Raw genomic sequence first — 25,814 nt, 5'->3', positions numbered from 1 at the left:
TATCCTATGTGTTATTTAAAAAAAAATGTGTGACTAATTCTGGATGGTATGGTGTAGTACACTAACACTAAGTGTACTAGTAAGGAAGAGCAAAACCATGTTCTTTGTTTTCTTGGTACTAGGGGTTGAATCCAGGTGCATTCTACCACTAAGTTACATCCTCAGTATTTTTATTTTTTATTTTGAGAAGAGATCTAAGTTGCTGAGGCTGATGTTTAAAAAAAAACAGTTTTGAGGCTGGGGTGTAGCTCATTGGTAAGGCACGTGCTTAGTATGTGCAAGGCCCTGGGTTTGATACCCTGCACCATAAAAACAAAATACTCCCTCAGTTTTACCGAGGGATAGTTTTAGCTATCATAAAATTCACCCATTTCAAGTGTATAATTTTATAATTTTTAGTAAATTTACTTGTGCAAACATCACCAAAATGCAATTTTAGAACATTTCTATGACTCCAGGAATGCTTCATGCAGTTAATCCCTGTTAATAGTTCACTGCCATTCCTAGACAACCACTAGTCTTTCTTTTATAGATTTGTCTTTTCTGGATATTATATACAATCATACAATATGTAGTTTTTTATAACTCTCTTCATCTAGCATAATGTATTCAAATTCCATTTTATATCACATATCAGTACTTAATTTCTTTTTATTGTTAATATTCCATTGTATGAATATATCTTACTTCTCTATTCATCAGATGGACATTTGGGTTTTCACTTTTTATTATCACTAATATGTGTATACAACGTTTTTTGTGTATATATGATTTTATTTATTTTTTATTATATTTAGTTGCACATGACAGCAGAATGCATTTCAATTCATCATACACAAATGGAGTGCAACATTTCAATTATCTAGTTGTACATGGTGTAGAGACGCACCATTCATGCAATCATACATGTACTTAGGGTAATGATATCTACCTCATTCCACCATCTTTCCTACCCTCATAACCTCTCCTCACCCTCCCCTTTGCCCAATCCAAAGATCCTCCATTCTTCCCTTCCATCCCCATTACAGATCAGCATCCACTAGTGAGAGAAAACATTCAGCCTTTAATTAATTGGGACTGGCTTACTTCACTTAGCATAATATCCTCCAATTCCATCCATTTACCTGCAAATGCCACAATTTTATTCTTTCTTAATGTTGAGAATATTCCATTGTGTATATATACCAGTTTCTTTATCCATTCATCTACTGATGGGCATCTAGTTTGGTTCCAGTTTAGCTATTGTGAATTCAGCTGTTATAAACATTGGTGTGGCTATGTTACTATAGTATGCTGATTTTAAGTCCTTTGGGTATAAACCAAGGAGTGGGATAGCTGGGTAAAATGTCGTTTCCATTCCAAGTTTTCTGAGGAATCTCCACACTGCTTTCCAAAGTGGCTGCATGAATTTGCAGTCCCACCAGCAATGTATGAGTGTACTTTTTCCCCCACATCCTTGTACATATGATTTTAATTGTTGGGTAGAAAAAGTAGGAGTGAAATTTCTGGGTCATGTGTTATATGAATGAAAAACCATTTTCTTGGTGCTGGGGACTGAACACAGGGCCTTGAACAGTCTAAGCTCACACTTCCATTAAGCTACACCCCCAAACCTAAAACCATGTTTTGAGTCAAGATTGGAGCCTTTAACACTAATATATTTGAAGTCCTCTTTCACATCCTATAAGCCTCCATCTATCTCTCATTGAATCTGCTTTTCTTCAGGCACAAGCATTTAAGAAGCAATATAGTACATTAAATAACTAATGAAAAGTATATTAAAAACATTTCAGGGGCTGAGGTTGTGGCTCAGTGGTAGAGTGCTCACCTAGCACACGTGAGGCACTGAGTTCAAACCTCAGCACCACATAAAAATGAAATAAAGATATTGTGTCCATCTATAACTAAAAATAAATATTTAAAAAATATATTTCAGTGGCTGGGGGGTATAGCTTAGTGGTAATGTGCTTGCCTAGCATGCATTGAAGCCTTGGGTTTGATCCCTAGTACCATCATAAAGGTCAATTCTAGGGGATGGGGTTGTGGCTCAGTGGTAGAGCACTCACCTAGCACATGCAGGGTGATGGGTTCAATCCTCAGCACCACATAAAAATAAAATAAAAATATTGTGTTGAACTACAAATAAATAAATAAATAAATAAATTTTTTAAAAAGGATCAATTCTACTGCTTGTTTTTTGGCAGTACAGGTGATCAAACGCAGAGCCACTTTGCCACTGAGATACAGCTCCAGCCATTTTTTAAAAAGAAATTAAAATTACTAAGTTACTCAGGTTGGCTTCAAATTTTTGATCCTCCTGCCTCAGTTTTTGGGATTCTAGATGTGTGCCACTGTGCCTGGTCTAACTACTGTTAAAACATTGTTCCCATGAAGTATCCATTAAAAATATGAGGAAAAGGCCTGGTGCAGTAGTGCATGCCTGTAATCCCAGAGGATGGGGAAGCTGAGGCAGGAAGATCACAAGTTCAAAGCCAGTCTCAGCACCTTAGTAAGGTACTTAGAAACTCAATGAGATCCTGTCTATAATAAATTATAGACACACACGCGCACACACACACACACACACACATGGGCTGTGGATGTTGCTCAGTGGTTAAGTACCCCTGGGTTTAATCCACAGAACCAAATATATATTTATGGAAAAGCTCTATGAAATGGTACAGTAAGATTTCCAGTTTATATTATTAAGTGAAAAAAGGCAAGGTGAAAAGAGTACACACAGCATGCTACCTTTTCTGTTAAGGAAAAAAGGGGAAAATAAGAATATAGACAGATATACATGTGCTTATTTATTTTGTACCAGGAATTGAATCTAGGGGTGCGTAACCACTAAGCCACATCCTCAGCCCTTTTTGAGACAGTCTCCCTAAATTTCTAGGGCCTCACTATGTTGCTGAGGCTGGCTTTAAACTTGCAATCCTCTTGCCTCAGCTCCCAAGCTCAGGAGTTCTTATAGACGAGAACTACCACTCCTAGCCATGTGCTTATTTTTGAAAAACAAACTATAGGACATACCAGAAACTATAGGAAATGGTTATTTATAATGGATGGGAATAGGATAGAGGTTACAGGCAAGGGAGCAAGACTTCTGTGGGATTGGCTTTTTATTTTTTGGTATTCAGGATTTAACCCATGGGCATTCTACCACTAAGTCACATCCCCAACCCTTTTAAAATTTATTTTTAAATCTTAAGATAGTCTTGCTAAGTTGCCAAGGTGGCCCCACACTAGTGATCCTCCTGCCTCAGTCTTCCACATTGCTGGGTTTATTAGTATGCACCACCGTGCCTGCATGGGAATAGCTTTTTATGTAGATTTGACTTTCTATATATAAAATTAACTAAATTGAAAATAAACACTCTATAAGATATGCTTGCAAAATGGAACACAGTTCTTTGTATATACTTAATGGGTTATGTTTTAAGGACAAAAAAAAACTGCAAAGAACTCCTGAACACTTTTTAGGTTTAATTGTTGGAGCGGTAATGGTTTGTATTTTTTTTTTTTTGGTACCAGGAATTGAACTCAGAGGCACTCGATCACTGAGCCACATCCCAGCCCTATGATGTATTTTATTTAGAGACAGGGTCTCATTGAATAATGCTTAGCACCTCATTTTTGCTGAGGCTGGCTTTGAACTCATGATCCTCAGGGCTCAGCATCCAGAGCCACTGGGATTACAGGCGTGTGCCACCACGCCTGGCCCCTGGTTTGTAATTCTGACCAGTAAATATATTGGTGTTTGGAACCAATGTTTACATGGTAAGAGAAGCAAGATACACATACAAAGTGGGTAAAGGTGAGGAAAAACCTGTGGTGTTGAAACTATTACTGGTGTAAACTCATTATTTTCTTATTTTGGCTCTTTCCACTGAAAAGGTCAATAAGCAATGACACTCCAAATTTTGATTTCTAAACACCATTCTCCAGTAAAAAGCATGATGGCACGTGTCTATAATTCCAGTAGCTCTGGAGGCTGAGACAGGAGGATCATGAATTCTACATAAAATACAAAATAGGGCTGAGGATGTGGCTCAGTGCTTGAGTGCCTGAGTTCAATCCCTGGAACCAAAAACAAACAAACAACAAAAAACAAAAGCAACTAGGGCTCCTTTGAGAAATGGCTATTAGCTCCAGGTCAGAGAATATACAGAGAAAACATGATACATATTGTGTCATAAAGGAAGAAAAGTGTTCAAAGACTAATGATCATGTAAAAAGGACTGAAGTGTTTCCCACTGTACAAATTTGTGACAACTGGAGCATCAAAACAATGATAGTACTATGTTATAAAGCATTAGAGATATATACAGTCAGGCACGATGGGGCATGCCTGTAATCCCAGTGGCTTGAGAGGCTGAGGCAGGAGGATCCTGAGTTCAAAGCCAGACCCGGCAATTTATTGAGGCCCTAAGCAACTCAGTGAGACCCAGCTCTAAATAAAATACAAAAAAAGAGCTGGGGATGGGGATGCAGATCAGTAGTTAAGTGCCCCTGAGTTCAATCCCCAGTACTTAAAGAAAAAGAAAAATACAGCCAGGTGCAGTAGTGCAGCCCTGTAATCTGTTACTCTGGGGGCTAAGGCAGGAGGACCTCAAATTCGAGGCCAGCCTCAGCAACTTAGCAAGACCTTGTCTCAAAATAAAAAAGAAAAGACTAGAGAGGCTGGGGTTGTGGCCCGGTGGTAGAGTTCTCGCCTAGCACGCATGGAGCACTGGGTTCGATCCTCAGTACCACATAAAAATAAAATAAAGATATTGTGTCCACCTAAAACTTAAAAAAAAAAAAGACTAGAAATAGCAGGGCTTGATGGTGCACTTTTGTAATCTCAGCTGCTCAGGAGGCTGAGGCATGAGGATTTAGCGTCAGCAAGGGTGAGGCACTAAGCAACTCAGTGAGACCCTGTCTCTAAGGGCTGGGGATGTGGCTCAGTGGTGGAGTGCCCCTGAGTTCAATTCCAGGTACCCCTCTCCCCACCAAAAAATAGGACTGGAAATCTAGCTCAGTGATAAAGTGCCCCTGTGTTCAATCCCTAGTACCAATAAATAAATAATAAGGAAAAATAAAAGAAAGGAGGTAATACTTTGTTTACTGAATAAGTTCAGTTAATAAATGTAGAAAGAACTTAATTTGAAAAATCACTCATTTGCGCTCTCCCAATAAAATTGATTCAGGCAATCAAAATCATTGGGTAAAACAGCATTTGGAACTAAATAGTCACAGGATCTCAAAATGTCACCCATAGATTACTTTTTCATTACAGAAGGGGGGGAAGTATGCCTTTACCATGGAGAGATCTGTCAGTCACCACTTTATGTAAATGATCAAATTTAGTATTACCAATATTGGGACAACATTGTGCCTTCTTATGGCATGTACAATATTTAAATGTAATCAAATCGAAGAAACAATTACCTTCAGGACATGTAATGTTTTCAAGAAAATTGCTTGGATTATTCCCAAAAATCCAGTCTCATGAAAAACAAAGAAAAAAAGGCACGTGGATTTGGCCTAAAGGGAGATGGAAAAAACGCAACGCATTTATGGATCCTGCATTGGAAAATATGTAAAATGCCCCAATTAGGACAAGTAGGTAAATAGATATTGTGTATGTTAAACATATATTGACTCGGTTTTTAAAGATGTGATAATGGTTCTGTGGTTACATAGTAAGATAACTACTTTTAGGACTGAGGAACCCATGTTAGCGTTTAATTTTTTTCCGTTGCCGGTTAATAACCCAAGGGTGTGCTTGCGTGACCACCAAGTTACACGCCCCCCCCCAACCCACTAACCCACTTTCAAATGATTCAGGGGAAAAACGTTGTCAATCTAGGTGAAGAGCCAGTTAATTTTAATAATCTTTCACATTTCCGAAAGTAAGACGTTGTGGGGAAAATCTATTACTATGGGGAAATGTAAATTCAAAACAAGTAATTTGCACCGATACCTCTGCGACAGCTGGGGGCTGCCTGAACAATTCACTGGAAATTTCATTTTGGAAAGGAGCAGTAAAATCGCAGGCAGCACCAAACCAACGAACCGACCCCTACTCTTACTTCCCAGTATCGTAACGTGGTGACCTGCAGTTTCAGGACACAGGCCACGTGACTCCACAATCCCTTCTGAATGGAGAAAGATGCTTTGCCCTTTTCCGGTGCAAAGCGAACGCACGCGCGTACCTGAGGGGGCGGGACCGAACAGTTTCTTTGACCAACCACTTCCCACCTGCCCAGCCTCGTGATCTCGCATGGTCGAATCAAAAACGGCTAGTAAAGTAGTAACACCGATCTATTTCCCTGTAGGACAGCCGGTCTTTCCGGTTGCTTTTTCCCTTGTTCTACTTCCGGTAGGGGCATGTAGGGTCAAGGAGCCCTGTTAGTCACTTCTGTGCGACTGATGTTTTTATTTCCGGTCCATGGGACCAGGCTTGGATTTGCTACTGTCCGCAGTCGCTGCCGGCAGTACTGCCGCCATCATGTCCGACACGGACAGCGATGAAGATTCTGCCGGAGGCGGCCCATTTTCTTTAACCGGTTTCCTTTTCGGCAACATCAATGGAGCTGGGCAGCTGGAGGGGGAAAACGTCTTGGACGATGTGAGGGGGTGGGCGTGGGGATAGGGCTGAGGGTGGTGTGGCTAAGGAGAGTAGAAGGAGCAAGCAGAGTAGAGGCTGCTTGGGAAATGAGAATAGAAGACGTTATTAACGAAAGCGAATAGTACTGTATCTTCATAGATTTTATTAAAGAGTAGTGTAGAGCGAGAGGGTGCAGTTATGGGCAAGGTTGGGGAGAAAAGAGGGAAAACAGGAGACAAGTAAGAAGGTCTGGGATGCGGGGTGGGTGTTTTTGGAGATTACGTTTTACTTGACCAAACAATTGGTGAACCTAGTGAAGTTGCTTTCAAACCTTTAAAATTAGAACCTTGGAAAAACTTGAAACTGCATTTTTGACATCGCTGACTTGGATGGCTCTAGAGCCTGCAACAGTCCTTGGGTTCTAGCCCTAGGCAGTAGAAAAGTGAATGTTAAAACCATCGGGGCGAGGGGAAGGGGGCAGCCCTCTTCTGGTCCCAGTGTGTTCAAAACCATTCATGACATTGTTACCAGTGCCCAAGTGAAACTAGCTGCTTTGATTTCCCTTTAATTTATTTTCAAGGAATAAAGATGTTGACCAATGTCCCCCTTCCCCTACAACACTCCCACACTAAAGAGTATAAAAGATCAGTTCTAATCCGGATGACCTCAGTTGCTTTGGCCTTTATTTGGAGAACTGCTGTTCTTGGAGGTGGTTCTTTGAATAGTCCTGTTACCTTAAAGTGTGGCCATGAAATTGGACATGGTACTTTATTTAATAAAGATCTGATAAATGTGGAGTTTAGTGGATTTACTGTACAGTTCTTGAATTTAGCAAGCACACTGCAGAATCATTTTTTCATGTGGATATATGGTGGTTATGAACCAGGGAGTCTGGGACACTCAGGTTTAGTTGTTACTTTGATTCTGGTGCTGTCCCTTTTTCAGGAGTGTAAGAAGCACCTGGCAGGCTTGGGGGCTTTGGGTCTGGGCAGCCTGATCACTGAACTCACTGCAAATGAAGAATTGACTGGGACTGACGGTGCCTTGGTAAATGATGAAGGTGAAGTCTGGGTTATGGGGAGCAAGGTGGGGGAGGAGGCTAGCCACTTGCGGCACATGTACTTTTAAAGGGAACTATTTGAAGGAGTGAGAATTCCTTGGCTATTTCTTGAGATTCCCCACTTTTTATTTATAGGTTGGATTAGGAGTACAGAAGATGCTGTGGACTATTCAGACATCAATGAGGTAGCAGAAGATGAAAGCCGAAGATATCAGCAGACAATGGGGAGCTTGCAGCCCCTTTGCCACTCAGGTGATTCTTTGGTGTCTTAAATATAGAATTCCATTGCATTTTTATGTGTGTAGTCTGGGCTTTTCTTTTTTGGAACTGGGGATTGAACCCAAGGGCACTGTAAACTGAACTATATCCCTATTCTTTTATTTTTATTTTCTTTATTTGAGATAGTGTTTTGCTAAGTTGCAGAGGCTGACCTTGAACTTGGGATCCTCCTGCCTAAGCCTCCTGAGTTGCTGAGATTACAGGAGTATACCACATGTCTGGCTTGGGCTTTGGTTTCTCTGCCTGCTTTCTTTATTTTCTAGAGGGGAGTACCAGGGATTGAACTCAGGGACACTTGATCACCGAGCCACATCTCCACCCCTATTTTGTATTTTATTTAGAGACAGGGTCTCACTGAGTTGCTTAGCGCTTCGCTTGTCTGCCTCCTGTCATTGTGCCTTCTCCACGTGTTTGCTCTTCTTCTCCCTTTGTCAGTCCCAAGTAGCTGCTATCCTTTTTTGTGTATTTTCAGACAATTTTGCCATACTCAAGCTTCTATTCCTCATACTGTTAAGTCTGAAATTCTCAATTAATGATAAGGATGATAATGCTTTCTTTCTTGATCTCTGATATTTAGTAACAGGGTTCATAGCACTGTTTTCAGATGCTTTTCAAAGTTGGAGTCTATAAGCTGGGTGTGGTGGTGCACGTCTTTAATCCGAGTGGCTTGGGAGGCTGAGACACGAGGATCATGAGTTCAAAGCCAGCCTCAGTAAAAAGTGAGGCACTAAGCAACTCAGTGAGACCTTCTCTCTAAATAAAATACAAAAAAGGGCTGGGGTTGTGACTCAGTGGTAAACTGCTCCTGAGTTCAATCCCAAGTAAAAATAAAGTTGGCATCTGTGAAACAAGCTCAGTCTTTGTCCTCAAAGAATTGATAGTACAAAAAGGATTAAGTATACAGTTTCATATACAAATGAGCATTTGTAATTTCTGGCTCAAATTGCTCATCACCGATATGCTTGCTTACAATATTAGATTTTCTCCCCATTGTATGGTGCTGCATTGTAGAATCAGAATTTCAAGGTTGCTCCCACCTGTAGCCACAGTGAATTTGAAAGGCTTAGGCAGGAGGATCAAAGATTTGAAGCCAGCCTGAACAGCTTAATTTTATTTATATAAAAAATAAAAAGAATTGGGATATAGCTCAGTGGTAGAGTACCCATGAGTTCAATCCCCAGTCCTACCAAAAAAAAAAAATATATGTATATATCGAGCTGGAAGATGACTTAGTGATGATTGATTCTTAACATCCTAATGGATGAGGACAACTTGAAGAGAATTTTAGTAGAATGTGAAACTATCAAAAGTTCTGCAGTTAGCTAGTGGCATATCCTAAAATTTAAGAATTCAGTTCATTAGATATTGAGCACCTATTTTATGCTATAAACATTAATAGGCAATATGATGCAAAGTTAATAAAATCCATTTTTTTAAATCTTTTGGAGCTCTGTTTCGAGATCTTGAATTTAAAGTGGTTGATCATAGTTTATTCTTGTAGTGCCCTATGCTGTCTCTCACTGCTTGAAACTTCTATGTGAAATTGTTTTTTATTGTCCACCTCTTCAAATTAGATTTTGTGCTCTTGAGAAATTCAGATAAAATCTTTATAAATGCTTGAGCTTAATGGGGTTGGGGCTGTGGCTCAGCAGTAGAGCACTTGCCTAGCATGTGTGAGGTCCTGGGTTCGATCTTCAGCACCACATAAAAATAAATAAAATAAAGGTATTAAAAAAAGTACTTGAGCTTAGTTTTTTGAGGGCCTGTGAATGGATTTGGGTACTACTTATAAAAAGGGAATTAATGGCATACAAACATAAGAAGTAACCCATGAAAAATATTAGTTGTACGCTGTGCCTTCAGGGATACTGTTATTTTGTGGACAATGGAATAAACAAATATAAAACAAATTTTCATAGTATATAAAACAAGCCAACCATAAGCTCATGTTTGTGTATAGTGTTACATTTATTTGTTTTTTCTACAGGGAATTGAACCCAGGGGTGCTTTACCACTGAGCTACATCCCTGGATCTTTTTTATTTTGAGACAGGGTCTTGCTAAATTGCTGAGGGCCTCACTAAGTTGCTGAGGCTAGCCTTGAACTTGGAATCCTTCTGCTTCATCCTCTTGAGTTGCTGAGATTCAGGTGTGCATCACTATGCCTAGCTAGAGTGTTTAGTTTAGTTTTGGTGGAATACCACAATTACTGTCAAATTGCATACCTATTATTTTTGAGCACCTTGGCTTAGGCTAAAGGGGAAGTGGCAGCAGCTCTGATTTTTCAGGTTCAATTTTCTTGTCTTTACTAGGGATGTAAGTAAGTAATATGGGGAAATTGGTCAGCAGGTTTTCTTAAAAGTAATGGAAAACTTCTGAGTAGCAAAAAACAAGTATAGAACAATTTTTTTAGCACCTTTATACATTACTTGCAATTTGATACCGAAAAGAATTGTAAATCAACATAGACCGTTAAGTGAGAAGCAGGTGGTATAATGAAAAAGAAATGGACTTTGGTTCAGAATGTCATAGGTTCAAATTACAACTCATATTCAGTGTGACTGTGGGCAAGTTATGTGGTCTCTGAGGCTTGGCTTTCTCATTTGTAATAATCTCTTGGTTTTCTTGTTTGTGATAATGTTGATCTCATTAAAATGCCTTGTGAGGGCTGGGGATATAGCTCAAGTTGGTAGAGTGCTTGCTTTGCGTGCACAAGGCTCTGGGTTCAATCCCCGACATCAAAAAAAAAAAAAGCCTTGGGAGCCAGATGTGGTGGTGCACTCCTCTAATGCCAGCAGCTCAGGAGGTTGAGGCAGGAGGATCAAAACCAGCCTCGGTAGAAGTGAGGCACTAAGCAACTCCATGATACCCTGTCTCTACATAAAATAAAAAAATAGGGCTGGAAATCTGGCTTAGTGGTTGAGTGCCCCTGAGTTCAGTCCCCAATAGCCCCGCCCCCCAAATATGCCTTATGAGAATTTTGATTTGAAAGTGCCTACATAGTATAGTACTGTGGTAGATGCTCTGTAAATGTTAAGTAGCCTTTCTTCCTATGTGATAGTTTAGAAAAGTGTTATTTGTTGCTCTGGAGTTTTGATTAAAGAGCAAAAGTGACTAACTTGGAGACTGTTCTCACAGGCTAGATGTAAAGTTTTCAATGTTTGGAGTAGGGTGACAGTTATGGAAAATGATAGCCAGGGTCAAACTTGAGCAATACTGATACTGCATCAGTATGACTTAATACAGAATATGAGATACAGAGTATGAGATACAGAATAATTCCTGTTTTGTATCATTATTAAGATTATATATAAAATTGCTAAAAATTCCCAGCACATAATGGAAGCTTAATGAATGAAAATTGTAATTACTGCACTGATGATTGTTTGGAAAAATATACAAAGCAGCTTGACAGATTGATCAAGGAGAAAGTCGACTAAAATCATAAGGTGGAAGAATGAGGATGGATGTAGCATTGATAGTAACAGAAGGGGATATCTGAGTAGTAAAGTTCTATGGGCGGTAACAGATATGGTGGAATTACAGATGTGCTAAGTCAGGGCAAAATAATACAGATTTGGGTTTGGGACTGGTAAGGGCAATTATTGAGAAAAGGAATTTGGGATTATGCAGGAGAATAAAAGAGCATTCAGGACCAAGTATTAAGTGTTGCTGGTGGTTAGAGAGCAGTGAAAATAATAATAAACTGCAAAAAAAGACTGTCCAAGACTTGGGAGATGAGAATAAAATCTGATCTTACGAGAAACTGGCAAGAAAATTCTTCATTACAATTATGAGATTGAGCAGGGTGAAGATAAAACAGAAGTAAACAATATGATTAGGAAAAGGGGGATGGGGATATAGCTCAGTTGCTAGAATGCTTGCCTCACATGCACAAAGCCCTGGAGTTTAATCAGTAAAAGATTTCAAATAGCTTTTGAAGCTTTCCCATGTTCTGTATGAGGTAGTAAGCATTTGGCTAAAACCATGAAGTAATATCTTTTTTGAAGGCAGAAGCTACATCTTCTGGGTTTTTTTTTTTTTTTTTTTGGTACCTGCGATTGAAACCAGGGGCACTCGACCACTGAGCCACATTCCCAGCCCTATTGTATTTTATTTAGAGACAGGGTCTCACTGAGTTGCTTAGTGTCTCGCTGTTGCCGAGACTCACTTTGAACCCATGATCCTCTTGCCTCAGCCTCCCAAGTTGCTGGGATTATAGGTGTGTGCCAGTGCACCTGGCGTTCTGTGTATTCTTAAAGGCTATGTATAGTGCTTCTTATTGTGCCTTAAATTATCGAGTGGCAAGGAAGCTCAAGGCTATTGTCCAGCATTCTGGATGTTGAGGAGGTAACTACTTTGCTTTTTTTTAGATTATGATGAAGATGACTATGATGCTGATTGTGAAGACATTGATTGCAAGTTGATGCCTCCTCCACCTCCACCGCCAGGACCAGTGAAGAAAGATAAGGACCAGGATGCTATTACTGGTGGTAAGTAAAGACTTGTCTGTTATTGTTCAAGGAACAAATTTACATTCATAAATCCAGGCTTTTGTTACCTGTATGAGAGATTATTAAATTAAACTGCTAGGAAAGGATAACACTTCTAATAATGATTTATATAATCTCAGATTTTAGTATTAAAGAGAAACTTTACCTTTAAAACATTTAACAGTATTTTGAACTGCAGTCAAGAAGTAGTAGTTTAGGTCAGTGATTCTCAAATCTTACTGCTTATCAGAATTATCTCAAGTCTTTAAAAATGACAGCTTACTCTCACTCTTGGAATGTCTGATTGAGAGAATCTGGGGTAGAACCCAGGAATTTTCAAACACTTTTCCCATAGGGGAAAAAAGACTTTCCCAAGAATTTCTGATGTAACTAATTTGCATACTCACATTTAGAAACTACCTGTTCAAAAGAGACAATCTAGAATATAACAGTAATAACCTTGTCATGGGCTTGATTGGGAAGAGCACCTTTGGTCTCCTGTATTTTGGTGATATGTTAACCCCAATTTTTTCCTGTTGGAGTTTCAAGCCATTTCTTTTTTAGTCTGGAGGCTGAATGTCACTGTTAACTTTGTGCGTAGATTTTATTTTATGCCAAACAATCTCATCATTATCCTGTGGGCTTAAAATTCTCCATTTTATGGATTACTGAACTGGACAGCATAGGACCTGACTGATATTATAAGTATTACATTATTTTGCTTTTGGTTACATTGGGCACAATATTGGTCACTTATGGAAAGTAGTAAATGTAGTAATAGTGTTTGTTTTCTCTCGTCACAACCCTAGGGTACCAGGTACAAGGTGAGTTGGGCATGGTGGGAAGAAATGAGTTGGATAAGTTTTCTGGGTTGCAGGCTAGTAATTTGGGTGCTTGGGACTCTATCCCCTGCCATTAAGCCATGCATTTTGCCTAGAGTGGGTATTGACTGAATTTGAGGAATTATGCTAACAGTTACATGCCAAAGGCGTTTTTCTTCCTTGTTGCAGTGTCTGAAGATGGAGAAGGCATCATCTTGCCCTCCATCATTGCCCCTTCCTCTTTGGCCTCAGAGAAAGTGGACTTCAGTAGTTCCTCTGACTCAGAATCTGAGATGGGACCTCAGGAAGCAACACAGGCAGAATCTGAGGATGGAAAGCTGACCTTACCATTGGCTGGGATTATGCAGCACGATGCCACCAAGTTGTTGCCGAGTGTCACAGAACTTTTTCCAGAGTTTCGGCCTGGAAAGGTACTTACTGTGGAGAGTGTCCATACTGCAAACCACTGACCTCTTCCAGATACTGAGTTCTTAGTTCAGATGCTGAGTATAGAATGAATAGGACTTAAGGGTTTCCTTATTCAGGAACATAATTGTCTATGTAAAAGCTGTTTATGCTATATTAGGTCTTTTTTTGAACTTGTGTATGTTTTTATAGGACATGTGTTCTTATTAGAAATTGTCCTATTATCTCAGAAGAACTAGTCCAAATTATTAAGAGAACATTACTTTTGTTATGTATTTTATAAATCTGAATGTCTCAATTTCTCTATAGTAGAATAGATCCCTTGAGAGTTTTCAAACAAAAAAACTGCTATTTCCTATCTGACATTGAGTCTCTGACATAGTAATATGTCCTGTGTTCTAGGTGTTACGGTTCTTACGTCTTTTTGGACCAGGGAAGAATGTCCCATCAGTTTGGCGGAGTGCTCGGAGAAAGAGAAAAAAGAAGCATCGGGAGCTGATACAGGAAGAACAGATCCAGGAAGTGGAGTGTTCAGTAGAATCAGAAGTCAACCAGAAGTCTTTGTGGAACTATGACTATGCTCCACCACCACCTCCAGAGCAGTGTCTCTCTGATGATGAAGTAGGCAACACAAAGACCTGGGTTAAGGCCTATAAGGAGAAAAGATACAAGATCTCCCAGCTTATGTCAAAATTGGAAATAACACCTCATCAGGCAGAGTTTTGTGCTAATTATCAGTGATTGATTATGAGTCAAGTACAGCAATTGTCCCTTCCTTGGTGTAATAGTATTTGATTTGGGTGGGAGTAGCAGTCGCAGGCAAGTATGGTGGGTGATATAGTGCTGAATAAGAAAGTTTGAATAAGAGGCAGAATGTGCCATAGTATACCTCCGTTTTTTACATTCTAACTCCAGGTAAAGATTCCTAGTCAAGAATCATCATCTTGACTCTTCTAAGTTCTCCTTTTGATTGTTAGTTCCCTATAGACTTAGGATATCTGGGATAGGGAAATTCTCCCCTTTTGACTTCCTTGCTCTGTTACAGATCACAATGATGGCTCCTGTGGAGTCCAAGTTCTCCCAGTCAACTGGAGATATAGATAAAGTGACAGACACCAAACCAAGAGTGGCTGAGTGGCGTTATGGGCCTGCCCGACTGTGGTATGATATGCTAAGTGTCCCTGAAGATGGCAGTGGATTTGACTATGGCTTCAAATTGAGAAAGACTGAACATGAACCTGTGATAAAATGTGGAATGATGGAGGTAAGAAACACTGAAAAAAGGAATCTGTGCTTAGCACTCTTATCACCTTTTTTTTTTCTAAGCTTTTTAGAAGGGGAAATATGTGGTAGGAAGTGTGTTTAAGGCTTTTGCTTGGTTTGGTATGGTATATCATCCTGGTAATAGCCCTCATTCTAAGGATTCTGTTTGTGAAATAAGCTGTTCCAAACTAGGAGTGGGAGAGGAAAAATATATTCTGTTATAAGGTGGTTCTCTTAAGTACCACTTTTGATATGTCTTGTGTATCTCTGGTGTGGGATTTGGAGTGGGAACTGACCAATCAAGGACTTGTTCCTTTTCTGCTTCTACAGGAATTTAGGAAACTTGAGGAAAGCAATGGCACTGATCTTCTGGCTGATGAAAACTTCCTGATGGTGACACAGCTGCATTGGGAGGATGATATCATCTGGGATGGGGAGGATGTCAAACACAAAGGGACAAAACCTCAGCGTGCAAGCCTGGCAGGCTGGCTTCCTTCCAGTATGACTAGGAATGCTATGGCTTACAATGTTCAGCAAGGTGTGCTTCTGTGATGGCTCTTTGTTTTGGGTCTGAGCTCTGATTCTAGTCCGAATTCTTTTTCTTTTTTTTTTCATATTTTTTTCTTCTGGTAGTGCTGAGGATTGAACTCGGGGCTTCACACATGCTGGGCAAACACTCTACCATTGAGCCTTGTCCCCAGCCCATTCTAGTTTCTTTTTCTTTTTTCTTTTTCTATTTATTTTTTAGTTATAGGTGGACACAGTGTCTTTATTTTACTTTATGTGGTGCTGAGGCTTGAACCCAGAGCCTCACTTATGCTAGTGCTTTACCTCTGAAGCCACAACCCCAGCCCCCATTCTGGTTTCTTATTAGAAAAATGTGACAGCCATTTTGAAGATAACAAAGCTTTATAGTATACTTTTGTTTCTAAAGCCCAAATTTTTTCAAATTTAGTTTTTTTTATTTCTTTATGTGGTGCTGAGTATCAGACCCAGTGGTTCACACATCCTAGCCAAGTGCTCTACCACTGAGCCACAACCCTAGCCCCTAAAGCCCCTTTTTCTTTGCAATCCTAGAATTTGTTTTTTATCTTAAATAGGTTTTTAAAAAGTATGCCATGCTTAATGTAGAGCACTTTGAAAATACAGTATAGTGTCAGAAAGAAAATCACCACTAATCTATCCAGAGATTATCACGTTAAATTTTGATGTGTTTTCCTTGACTTCTGTTTTGATATATGTATATGCATATTTGAGTTCATTTCTGTATGTATGGTTTTGTATATTGTACTTTTCTCAGCATATTTTTCTATGTCATTTCATAGTTCTTTGTAAAAACGTTTAATGACATGGGAAATATTTTAAACGAAAAAAAAAAAAAAAGAAACGGAATACCTGATAGCCCATTTATAAAAATGAAAGAAGCAGCAGGCTCTATAACCAGAAAGCTTACTAAAAGGAAATATACTAAAGGGTTCACTGTAGTTATTTCTGATTTGTAAGATTACAGACAGCTTTAATTTTCTTTGTACCTTTCTAAATTTCCCAAGTTTTTTTTTTTTTTTTTTTTTTTTGGTACTGGGTTTTGAACCCATCCTCAGCTCTTTTTTTGTATTTTATTTAGAGATGGAGTCTCACTGAGTTGCTTAGGACCTCAGTATGTTATAAAGGCTGGCTTTGAACTTAGTAGTCCTCTTGCTTCAGCTTTCCGAGCCTCTGGGATTCATAAGCATGCACCTGTGCCCGACTGTTAGCATGTTTTAACATATCTTTTATTACCATAATTTACTTTGCCAGTCCTTTATTAAACATTTGGGCTGATTATTAGAAACAATATAGTAATGAACAATTTGTCTGCAACAGTTTGTAAAAATTGAGATACATTGTATCAAATAGGCTCCTTTTTAGTAGCTACATTTGCTTTCTGTTTGCTTAGAATGATGATTGAAAGTGGCATAAAAGTTTTGTCTATTCCTGTTTTTTCTTCCTATTTTGACTAGGTTTTACAGCTACTCTGGATGATGACAAACCTTGGTATTCCATTTTCCCCATTGACAATGAGGATCTGGTGTATGGACGCTGGGAAGACAATATTATTTGGGATGCACAGGCCATGCCCCGGCTGTTGGAGCCTCCGGTTTTGACACTTGATCCCAATGATGAAAACCTCATTTTGGGTATGTTACTGGCAGAGGCCAGTGTACTTTCTCTATCTCTGATAGCTTGCTGCTAAAGTTAAGGGACAAGAGGAAATCTGAAGAGTTGGAGAAGGTCAAAACTATAAATTTATAGGTAACAGTTTGAGAGAGCAGAGTTGTGGCTCTGTTTCTAGTTTGTGTGTATCATTTAGGGAAAATTCATGTAGGGATATGAGAAAGTAGCTCTTTTAAGAGGTCAGGCATGTGGGGATTGATATTGGCCAAATTATATTGTTATTTTGTGTGCATGTACAAATATGTAACAACAAATCCCCGCCATTATGTACAACTATCATGCACCAATAAAAATATGAAGAAAAAAGATGTCCCGCATATAGAGTGAATTGTGGACTAGAAATGGTCTGGGGACATCTTTAGGAACTTCAGATATGTCAGTAGGTAATGTAAATCAGGGCTAGCAACTCCAGAGTCATTTTTGTTTTATCCCCAGAGATTCCTGATGAGAAGGAGGAGGCTACTTCTAATTCTCCTTCTAAGGAGAGTAAGAAAGAATCATCTCTAAAGAAGAGTCGAATTCTCTTAGGGAAAACAGGAGTCATTAAGGAAGAACCACAGCAGGTCTGATAAGAGAAAAGGGACTTGGGGTTTAGAAGAACAAACAAAGGAAATGGAGAAGGGTAGTCTGACTAAGGTTTATTTTATGTTCTATCATTAGAACATGTCTCAGCCAGAAGTGAAAGATCCCTGGAATCTCTCCAATGATGAGTATTATTACCCCAAGCAACAGGGTCTTCGAGGTACTTTCGGAGGGAATATTATTCAGGTACAAATAAGCATCTTTTCTGTGGTGGAGGGGATCCCACAGCTTTATTCTGATGAAGGATATGGGTAGATCTTACCTTGGCTAATTTACTAATTTAAATCAGTACTTAATTTTAAATTTTCTATTTCCCATTTTAGCACTCAATTCCTGCTGTGGAATTACGACAGCCATTCTTCCCCACACACATGGGCCCCATCAAACTTCGGCAGTTTCATCGCCCTCCTCTGAAAAAGTATTCCTTTGGAGCACTGTCTCAGCCAGGTCCCCATTCAGTCCAGCCTTTGCTAAAACACATAAAAAAGAAGGCCAAGGTATATCTTAATCCTGGTTACAAAAAAGAAGTTATAAGAGCTAGGGTTGTAGCTCAGTGGTAGAGTGCTTGCCTAGCCTGTGTGAGGCACTAGGTTCAGTCCTTAGCACCACATAAAAATAAATTTTAAAAGAAGATATTGTGTCCATCTACAACTAAAAAAATTTAAAAAGTAATTATAAAAGAATTGTGATGTAGGGCTAGGATTGTGGCTCAGTGGTAGAGTGCTTGCCTAGCATCGGCGGGACCCGGGTTCGCTCCTCAGCACCACATAAAAATAAAGGCATTGTAGAGTCCATCTACACCTAAGAAATAAATATTTTTAAAAAATTGTGATGTGAATTTGGAGTGTGTTAGATATTATATTAAGGAATTGTTTATTTTCATAGATATGATGAAATTTTATTTTGGTTATTTAGGAGAACAGCCTAATTCTTAGGAGATATATAGGAAAATACTTCAAGTAAAGCATTGTGGTGACTTACAGTCTTCAAAAATGGTTCAGAAGAATTATAGAGAGATAGTTATAGACAAATATGGAAAAATATGAAGTTATATCTAGGTAGTGGGATAATAGGTATTCATAGAACTGTTTTTTCAGTTTTACTAATGTTTGAAAATTTTTCACAATGGAGTTGAAAAAATAGTAAGGTAAAATATTTTTTATGTTTTCTCAGATTGAATTACATCAGTGTGTATAGTTATTGTCCTGTCAGTAGCTGGATTGTATTTTCTTTGTTCTGGACAGATGAGAGAACAAGAGAGGCAAGCTTCCGGTGGTGGAGAGATGTTTTTTATGCGCACACCTCAGGACCTCACAGGCAAAGATGGAGATCTTATTCTTGCAGAATACAGTGAGGAAAATGGACCTTTAATGATGCAAGTTGGCATGGCAACCAAGATAAAAAACTATTATAAACGGGTGAGTCTTTGCTCAAAAAACTTTTATTACTGTAGCTATAATTACATATCAATGATCTGTGAATATGTAGTTATTTATATTATAAATTTCTTGGGAGCAACAATATTTTTTGTGGTTAATATTAATAAGTGCTATGCTCATGCAATATTATGTATTGGTTTATTGATTATATCCTGTGATAGTAATTTTAGTTTGCTGTGTTTCTCATAGAAACCTGGAAAAGATCCTGGAGCTCCAGATTGTAAATATGGGGAAACTGTTTACTGCCATACATCTCCTTTTCTGGGCTCTCTCCATCCTGGCCAATTACTACAGGTGAAGAATTCTTTCTATTTCTTATTCTTTTGCTAGGGAAATTGACAGATAAGGAGCTAGTTAGCCCAGGAAAGAACCAATTCTAATTAATTGAGATACTATTATATTAGCCCAGAAAGAACCAATTCTAATTGATTGAGATACTATTACATGTATAAAGTATAGCAAAGATCTGTATAATCTAAAAAAATTTTTAAATAATCTTTTTCTTAAAACTGGTCCTTAATAATGGGTGGGGTTTTTGATTTTGTTTTTCCTTCCTTTTTTTTTTTTTTTTTTTTTTTTTTGTGGTGCTGGTGATTGAACCCAGGGTCTCTTAAACACTGAACAGTGCTCTTCCACTGAACTACACACCCCCAATCCCTAATTGCATTATTCTGAGGCTAAATAAAGAAGTTTTCTATAAATACACACTGATAAGCCCAGTAATATCTGTGTGACATATGGAAGTTAATGTAGGATTGGAATAACTGCCACATCTTCCAGACTGTTCCCCTTAAGCTGGAGCAGGCAGGCTCATGATCCTGCTCTGAGTTCGTATTGCTCATTTCCCTCCCAGGCTTGCTGGAAATTACTATGTGCAAACCACATGGGGAGAGAAAATATTTTCACTTTCCAAAGTCTGTGTGTGCCTGTTAGTGTGTATGTAATGTAATTTATGAATGTTTAATTCCTTTGTGTAAAATTGGTACTTTATGGTAATGAGTTGTGATCTTTTTGTGTATTGGACCATCTATGGTCCTATGATAATGAAATATGCTTTTTATTTTTTGTTCTAATGGGTATTGGGTATACTGATAATAGCTTTTGCATATTTAAGGGAAAGTATGGAAGTCCACAGATGTTGTGAGGAACTCTCTAGCATTGTTCTACCTTGATTTTTGTGTCTCTCTTTTTTTTTCTTTTTTCCTTAAAAAGTTTTTAGTTGTCAATGGACCTTTACCTTATTTATTTATATTCAGTGCTGAGAAATACCCAGTGCCTCACACATGCTAGGCAAGTGCTCTGCCACTGAGCCACAACCCAGCCTTGTCTCATTTCTTTGGGCAATCTTTGCCATTTTCCTTACTCTTTTACCTAATTTATTTCACTATTGTTATTGTGTATCCTCCAGTTTTTTCCTTTATCCTTTACATCTATATTCCATTTCCCTTTAAAGGTGTGTGCCTGTATGCAAGTGTGTGTGTTGCTAGAGATAGAACCTAGGGCCTTAGAAAGCTTGTGCTCTATCACTGGGCTACACTCTCTAGCTCCTTACCACAATCTATCCTTCCTCCTCTTCCCACCTCCCCCCTTCCCTCTTTTGCAGTACCGGGATTGAACTTAATGGGTTATACAAGCTAGGCAAGCACTGTACCTCTGAGCTATATCCCTAGCCCTTTTCAAATTTTATTTTCAGACAGGATCTCTCATTAAGCTGTTCAGGTTGGTCTTTTTTTTTCTAATAGAAGTAGTCTTATAAATGAATGAATAAAACAAAGGTCCATCACCTTTGTTTTATTCATTCGTTTACATGTGGGTGCTGAACCCAATGACTCACACATACTAGGCAAGTGCTCTATCACTGAGCCACAACCCCAGCCCCCAGGCTGGTCTTGGACCTACAACTCTGTCTCAGCCTTCCAAGTTGTTAATATTATTGGCATGTGTCACCATGCCTGGTTCCATTCTCCTTTTTTTGGTACTCCTGATTGAACCAGGGGTGCTTAAGCACTGAGCCACATCCCCACCTTATTTTACTTTTTATTTGGAGACACTGTCTTGCTTAGTTTCTTAGGCCTTGCTGAATTTCTGAAGCTAGCTTTGAACTTATGATCCTCCTGTCTGAGCCTCCTGAGCCGCTGGGGTTATAGGCATGTGCCATTGCACCCTGCCCCCTCCATGCCCTTCCTTTGTAGACTCATTTTATTAGTGGCAGTGGGGACTGAACTCAGGGATGCCTTACCACTGAGCTACTACAACCTTAACCCATTCTCTTTTTGGGGGGGATACTAAGGATTGAACCCAGGGGTGCTTAACCATTGAGTCATAGGGTCTCACTGAGCAGCTTAGAACCTTGCTGAGTTGCTGAGGCTGGCATTGAACTTGGCAATCCTCCTTCCTCAGCCTCCCAAGCTGCTGGGATTACAGGCATGCACCACTGCTGGCACCAGCCCATTTTTTAAAATTTTGTTTTGAGACAGGGTCTAAGTTCTCCAGGGTGTCCTTAAACATGAGATCCTCCTCTTTAGCCTCCCAAGTTGCTGGAATTTCTGGGATTACAGGGTTGCTCCACTACACCCATTCTTTTGTAATCTCTTAAAGATCCTTTAATGACTTTTTGTAATCCTTTTTCTGTCTACATTTCATATTCAGAACTTTTCTCACCTGTATAATGAAGATTGTCCCCTTTCTGTCAGCTTCTAGGATTTTCTGGGAAGGCTTTTCCTAGACTCATAGACTTCTTCCGTTGATCCCCATTTGGCTTCTACTTAAACTACATTTAATATTTCTTTATTGTCCCCTGTCCTCCTCTTAATTCTTGTGTTTAGTCGTCTTCTCTGGCATGCTGTTTCATTGTTTTTTTCTAATTTTTTTTTAACTAATGCACTAATTATATATATATATATGTGTGTGTGTGTGAACCCTGCAGGTACTTTTTACCAAGAATCTTACAGCAGGATCTCACTTAAGTTGTTTAGGGTCTTGCTAAGTTGTTAAGGCTGGCCTCAAAGTTGCAATCCTCCTGTCTCATCCTCCTGAGTTGCTGGGATTGTAGATGTGTGCCACCATGTCCAGCTTCAGTAAATATTTTGATCTTACCTGTTGTGTGTCAGATGCTATGCAGAGATTTAGAGCAATAGCATACTAATACTTGTTAGTTTATAAAGTAATTTTTACATCTAATCTTCATAGCAATCCTCTGAAGTATAGGCATTTTAAATATTTCCATTTTGTAGAAAATTAAGCTCAGAGAAATTAAAAAAACTTATCCGACTTCATAGAACAAACGGCAGAGCCAGCCTCATCTGAATCTGAATCTTATATTTTTCTTCTTTCTGACTCTAAAAGACAATGAGTAAAAAAAAGTCTAACCTTTCTTGATGTATTCCATATGATTGTTCATTTATTTTATTGGATAAACAGACTAATGGAGAGGAGCAAGTTTGATTTTCCTTTGTCATTACTTGACTGAATTTCCTAGGATTAATCTGTCTGATTTTTGTGTTTACTTTTGTTAGGCATTTGAGAACAACCTTTTTCGTGCTCCAATTTATCTTCATAAGATGCCAGAAACTGACTTCCTGATCATTCGGACAAGACAGGGTTACTATATTCGGGAATTAGTAGATATTTTTGTGGTTGGACAGCAGTGCCCCTTGTTTGAAGTTCCTGGGCCTAACTCCAAAAGGGCCAATACGCACATTCGAGACTTCCTCCAGGTAAAATGGGAGTGTGGGTCGGGGGTCAGGATGCATAAGAAATGGGTATCTAGATTTGGGGACATAGGAAAGATGAAAACATCTGAGCTCAGCAGAGAAAGGGACCCTGGTGAGGATATCTATCCTTTCCTTTATCTAATAAAATACATTTGGTTTGTTGGGCAGGTTTTTATTTACCGCCTCTTTTGGAAGAGTAAAGATCGGCCTCGGCGCATCCGAATGGAAGATATAAAAAAAGCCTTTCCTTCCCATTCAGAAAGCAGCATCCGGAAGAGGTTAAAGCTCTGTGCTGACTTCAAACGCACAGGTCATCAGTGTGACCAGTTACTTTTCCTTTCTGTAATTTTCTCATAATTTCAAAGAATTATGATGATTGAGTTAAAGGATAAGCATACAACTGATAAAATAGATTGATGGCCTTTGGAAGGAGAAAGTAGCAAATCTTCTAACTATGGAGGTTTAAATTGCATTTTTTTAAAAAAAAATTCTTTTAGTTATTGATAGATCTTTATTTATTTATATGAGAATTGAACCCAGTGCCTCATACTTGCCAGGTAAGTGTGTTACTGCTGAGCTCCAGCCCAATCTCAGCCCCAAGATTGCTTTTTCCATGGCTTTTTTTTTTTTTTTGTTTCTTTTTTGTACTGCGGATTGAACAACCCAGGAATATTTTACCACTGAGTTACGTCCCGAGCCCTTTTTATTTTGAGTCAGGCTAGATTGCTTAGGACCTCACTAAATTGCTGAGGCTGGCCTTGAAGTTGAGATCCTCCTACCTCAGCCTCCTGAGTTGCTGGGATTATAGGCATGTGCTCAGTTTTTGATTGCCCTTTTTTTCTAAAATTTTTTGTTGTTTTAGATGGACAGAATGCCTTTATTTTTATTTGCTTATTTTTATGGTGTTAAGTATTGAACCCAGTCCTCTCACGTGCTAGGCAGGCACTCTGCCACTGAGCTTCAGCCCCAGCCCTTGATTGCTTTCATGATATTTGAACACTAGGGAATTCAGTGTGATTGTTGGATGTTTTAAAATGAGATTCTGGAAACTTAACAGGACTTTTCTTGGTCAGATAGTCATGTTAATGGGGGTGAGGTCTATTATCATTTACGTCATTGCCTATTTCAGTCTTTGGTTGCTGTACTTTTATTGTCAATAAATGTCAGAACCTTTAGAATTCAAAATGGTGTTTTTGTATCTTTTCTAGGGATGGACTCAAACTGGTGGGTACTGAAATCTGATTTTCGTTTACCAACTGAAGAGGAGATCAGAGCCATGGTGTCACCAGAGCAGTGCTGTGCTTATTATAGCATGATAGCTGCAGAGCAGCGACTGAAGGTGAGCAACTTCTTCGTAGGTACTGCTTAGGCTTGTGACTTAGAGATGATAGTTACTAGGTTATTAACAACTACATAGAAATGCAAACTTTATGAGGTAATTTCTCTATATATCAATTCTGGGAGAAACTACAATATACCTAAATCATCAATGGGAAGACTTAAGGAAGTACTTGGGGTTTACTTGTTTATTTGGGCTCTTAACCGTGGAGCCACATCCCTAGCCATTTTTGAGACTGGGTCTCAGTAAGTTGCTGAGATTGGCTTTGAACTTGTGATCCTCTTCCCTCAGCCTCCTGAGGTGCTAGTATTACAAGCATGTGCCACCATGCCCGTTATTGTTTTGCTTTGAAAATCGGTGCTTATCCATTTGGGTGGTTAGTTCAATCTCTATAAGATGAGCATATAGGGGCTGGGGTTGTGGCTCAGCGGTAGAGCACTCGCCTAGCACGTGTGAGGCCCTGGGTTCGATCCTTAGCACTACATAAAAATAAATAAAATAGGGCTGGGGATGTGGCTCAAGCGGTAGCGCGCTCACCTGGCATGCGTGTGGCCCTGGTTCGATCCTCAGCACCACATAAAAACAAAGATGTTGTATCCGCCAAAAACTAAAAAATAAATATTAAAATTCTCTCTCTCTCTCTCAAAAATAAATAAATAAATAAATAAAATAAAGGTATTGTGTCCAACCATAAAAAATAAAATATTAAAAAAAAAAGATCAGCATATAAACAGGGGAAGTGAGCATCTCTGTTTAGTTTTTTTTTTTTTTTTTTTTTTAATGGGTCCTAACTATCCCTATATCAGCTAGTAAGTTCATCAATAGCCTTAGGATATATACAGTGGTGATAGAATAAAGACTTTACAGAATTTACTTTCTATGCAAGATATACTTTGATATTTGATATTCAGTAGAATTTGTGCTCTTTGTGTTGCAATTGCATGAAATTGTCCTCTTCCAGGATGCTGGCTATGGTGAGAAGTCCTTTTTCGCTCCAGAAGAAGAAAATGAGGAAGATTTTCAGATGAAGATTGATGATGAAGTAAGACTTTACACTCATTTTCTATTACAACATTTCATTTATCTTTTTAAGGAAATAGCTGAATTGAGATACAATTAACATACAATAAGCTGCACATATTTAAAGTCTACTATTTTAATATATTTTGACATATGTTTATACTTCTGAAATTCTCACTACAAAAATAAGTGTTAACTTTCACCTGCAAGTTTCTTTGTCCCCCCTTCCAAGTCCCTTTGTCATACCTCTTTCTATCCTCTTTGTGCCCTGGTAAGCACTGATCTTTGTTCTGTCAATATAGATTACTTTGCCTTTTCTATAATTTTAGGTCAATGAAATTAGTTTACACTGTGCTTTCTTCCTTCTTTAAAAATTGTGACAAAATGTATATAATAAGGGCTGGGGTTGTAGCTCGTTGGTAGGAGCACTTGCCTCTCATGCATGAGGCCCTGGGTTCAATCCTCAGCACCACATTAAAAATAAATAAATAAATAAAAATAATGTGTCCATCTACAACTAGAAAAAACAATTTTTAAAAAGTGTACATAATATTAAATTTAGCATCTT

At 38.8% G+C, this 25,814-nt stretch overlaps 1 protein-coding gene across 6 annotated transcripts in view; it reads left to right on the top strand.

Moving 5' to 3' along the window:
- The first annotated feature begins 6,439 nt into the window (after positions 1-6,439).
- Positions 6,440-25,814, top strand: part of Taf1 (TATA-box binding protein associated factor 1) — an 80,525-nt gene continuing 61,150 nt past the window's right edge. For 3 of the 6 annotated variants that reach the window (XM_077107548.1, XM_077107545.1, XM_077107543.1), the window contains exons 1-18: positions 6,440-6,619; positions 7,544-7,658; positions 7,794-7,910; positions 12,310-12,429; positions 13,440-13,681; positions 14,079-14,297; positions 14,722-14,940; positions 15,270-15,477; positions 16,940-17,116; positions 17,589-17,716; positions 17,814-17,921; positions 18,059-18,232; positions 18,980-19,153; positions 19,364-19,468; positions 22,690-22,890; positions 23,056-23,197; positions 24,096-24,226; positions 25,188-25,268. In XM_077107548.1, the coding sequence (XP_076963663.1) occupies positions 6,440-6,619; positions 7,544-7,658; positions 7,794-7,910; positions 12,310-12,429; positions 13,440-13,681; positions 14,079-14,297; positions 14,722-14,940; positions 15,270-15,477; positions 16,940-17,116; positions 17,589-17,716; positions 17,814-17,921; positions 18,059-18,232; positions 18,980-19,153; positions 19,364-19,468; positions 22,690-22,890; positions 23,056-23,197; positions 24,096-24,226; positions 25,188-25,268 (2,841 nt within the window). The remainder of the gene's footprint in view (positions 6,620-7,543; positions 7,659-7,793; positions 7,911-12,309; positions 12,430-13,439; positions 13,682-14,078; positions 14,298-14,721; positions 14,941-15,269; positions 15,478-16,939; positions 17,117-17,588; positions 17,717-17,813; positions 17,922-18,058; positions 18,233-18,979; positions 19,154-19,363; positions 19,469-22,689; positions 22,891-23,055; positions 23,198-24,095; positions 24,227-25,187; positions 25,269-25,814) is intronic. The other 3 variants (XM_077107547.1, XM_077107546.1, XM_077107544.1) reach the window with 3 other exon arrangements.

This window comes from Callospermophilus lateralis, chromosome X (genome assembly GCF_048772815.1).
Source record: "Callospermophilus lateralis isolate mCalLat2 chromosome X, mCalLat2.hap1, whole genome shotgun sequence".
Taxonomy (NCBI): Eukaryota; Metazoa; Chordata; class Mammalia; order Rodentia; family Sciuridae; genus Callospermophilus; species Callospermophilus lateralis.
Note: the sequence above shows the minus strand (reverse complement) of the source record. Positions and strands in the feature narration are given on the sequence as shown.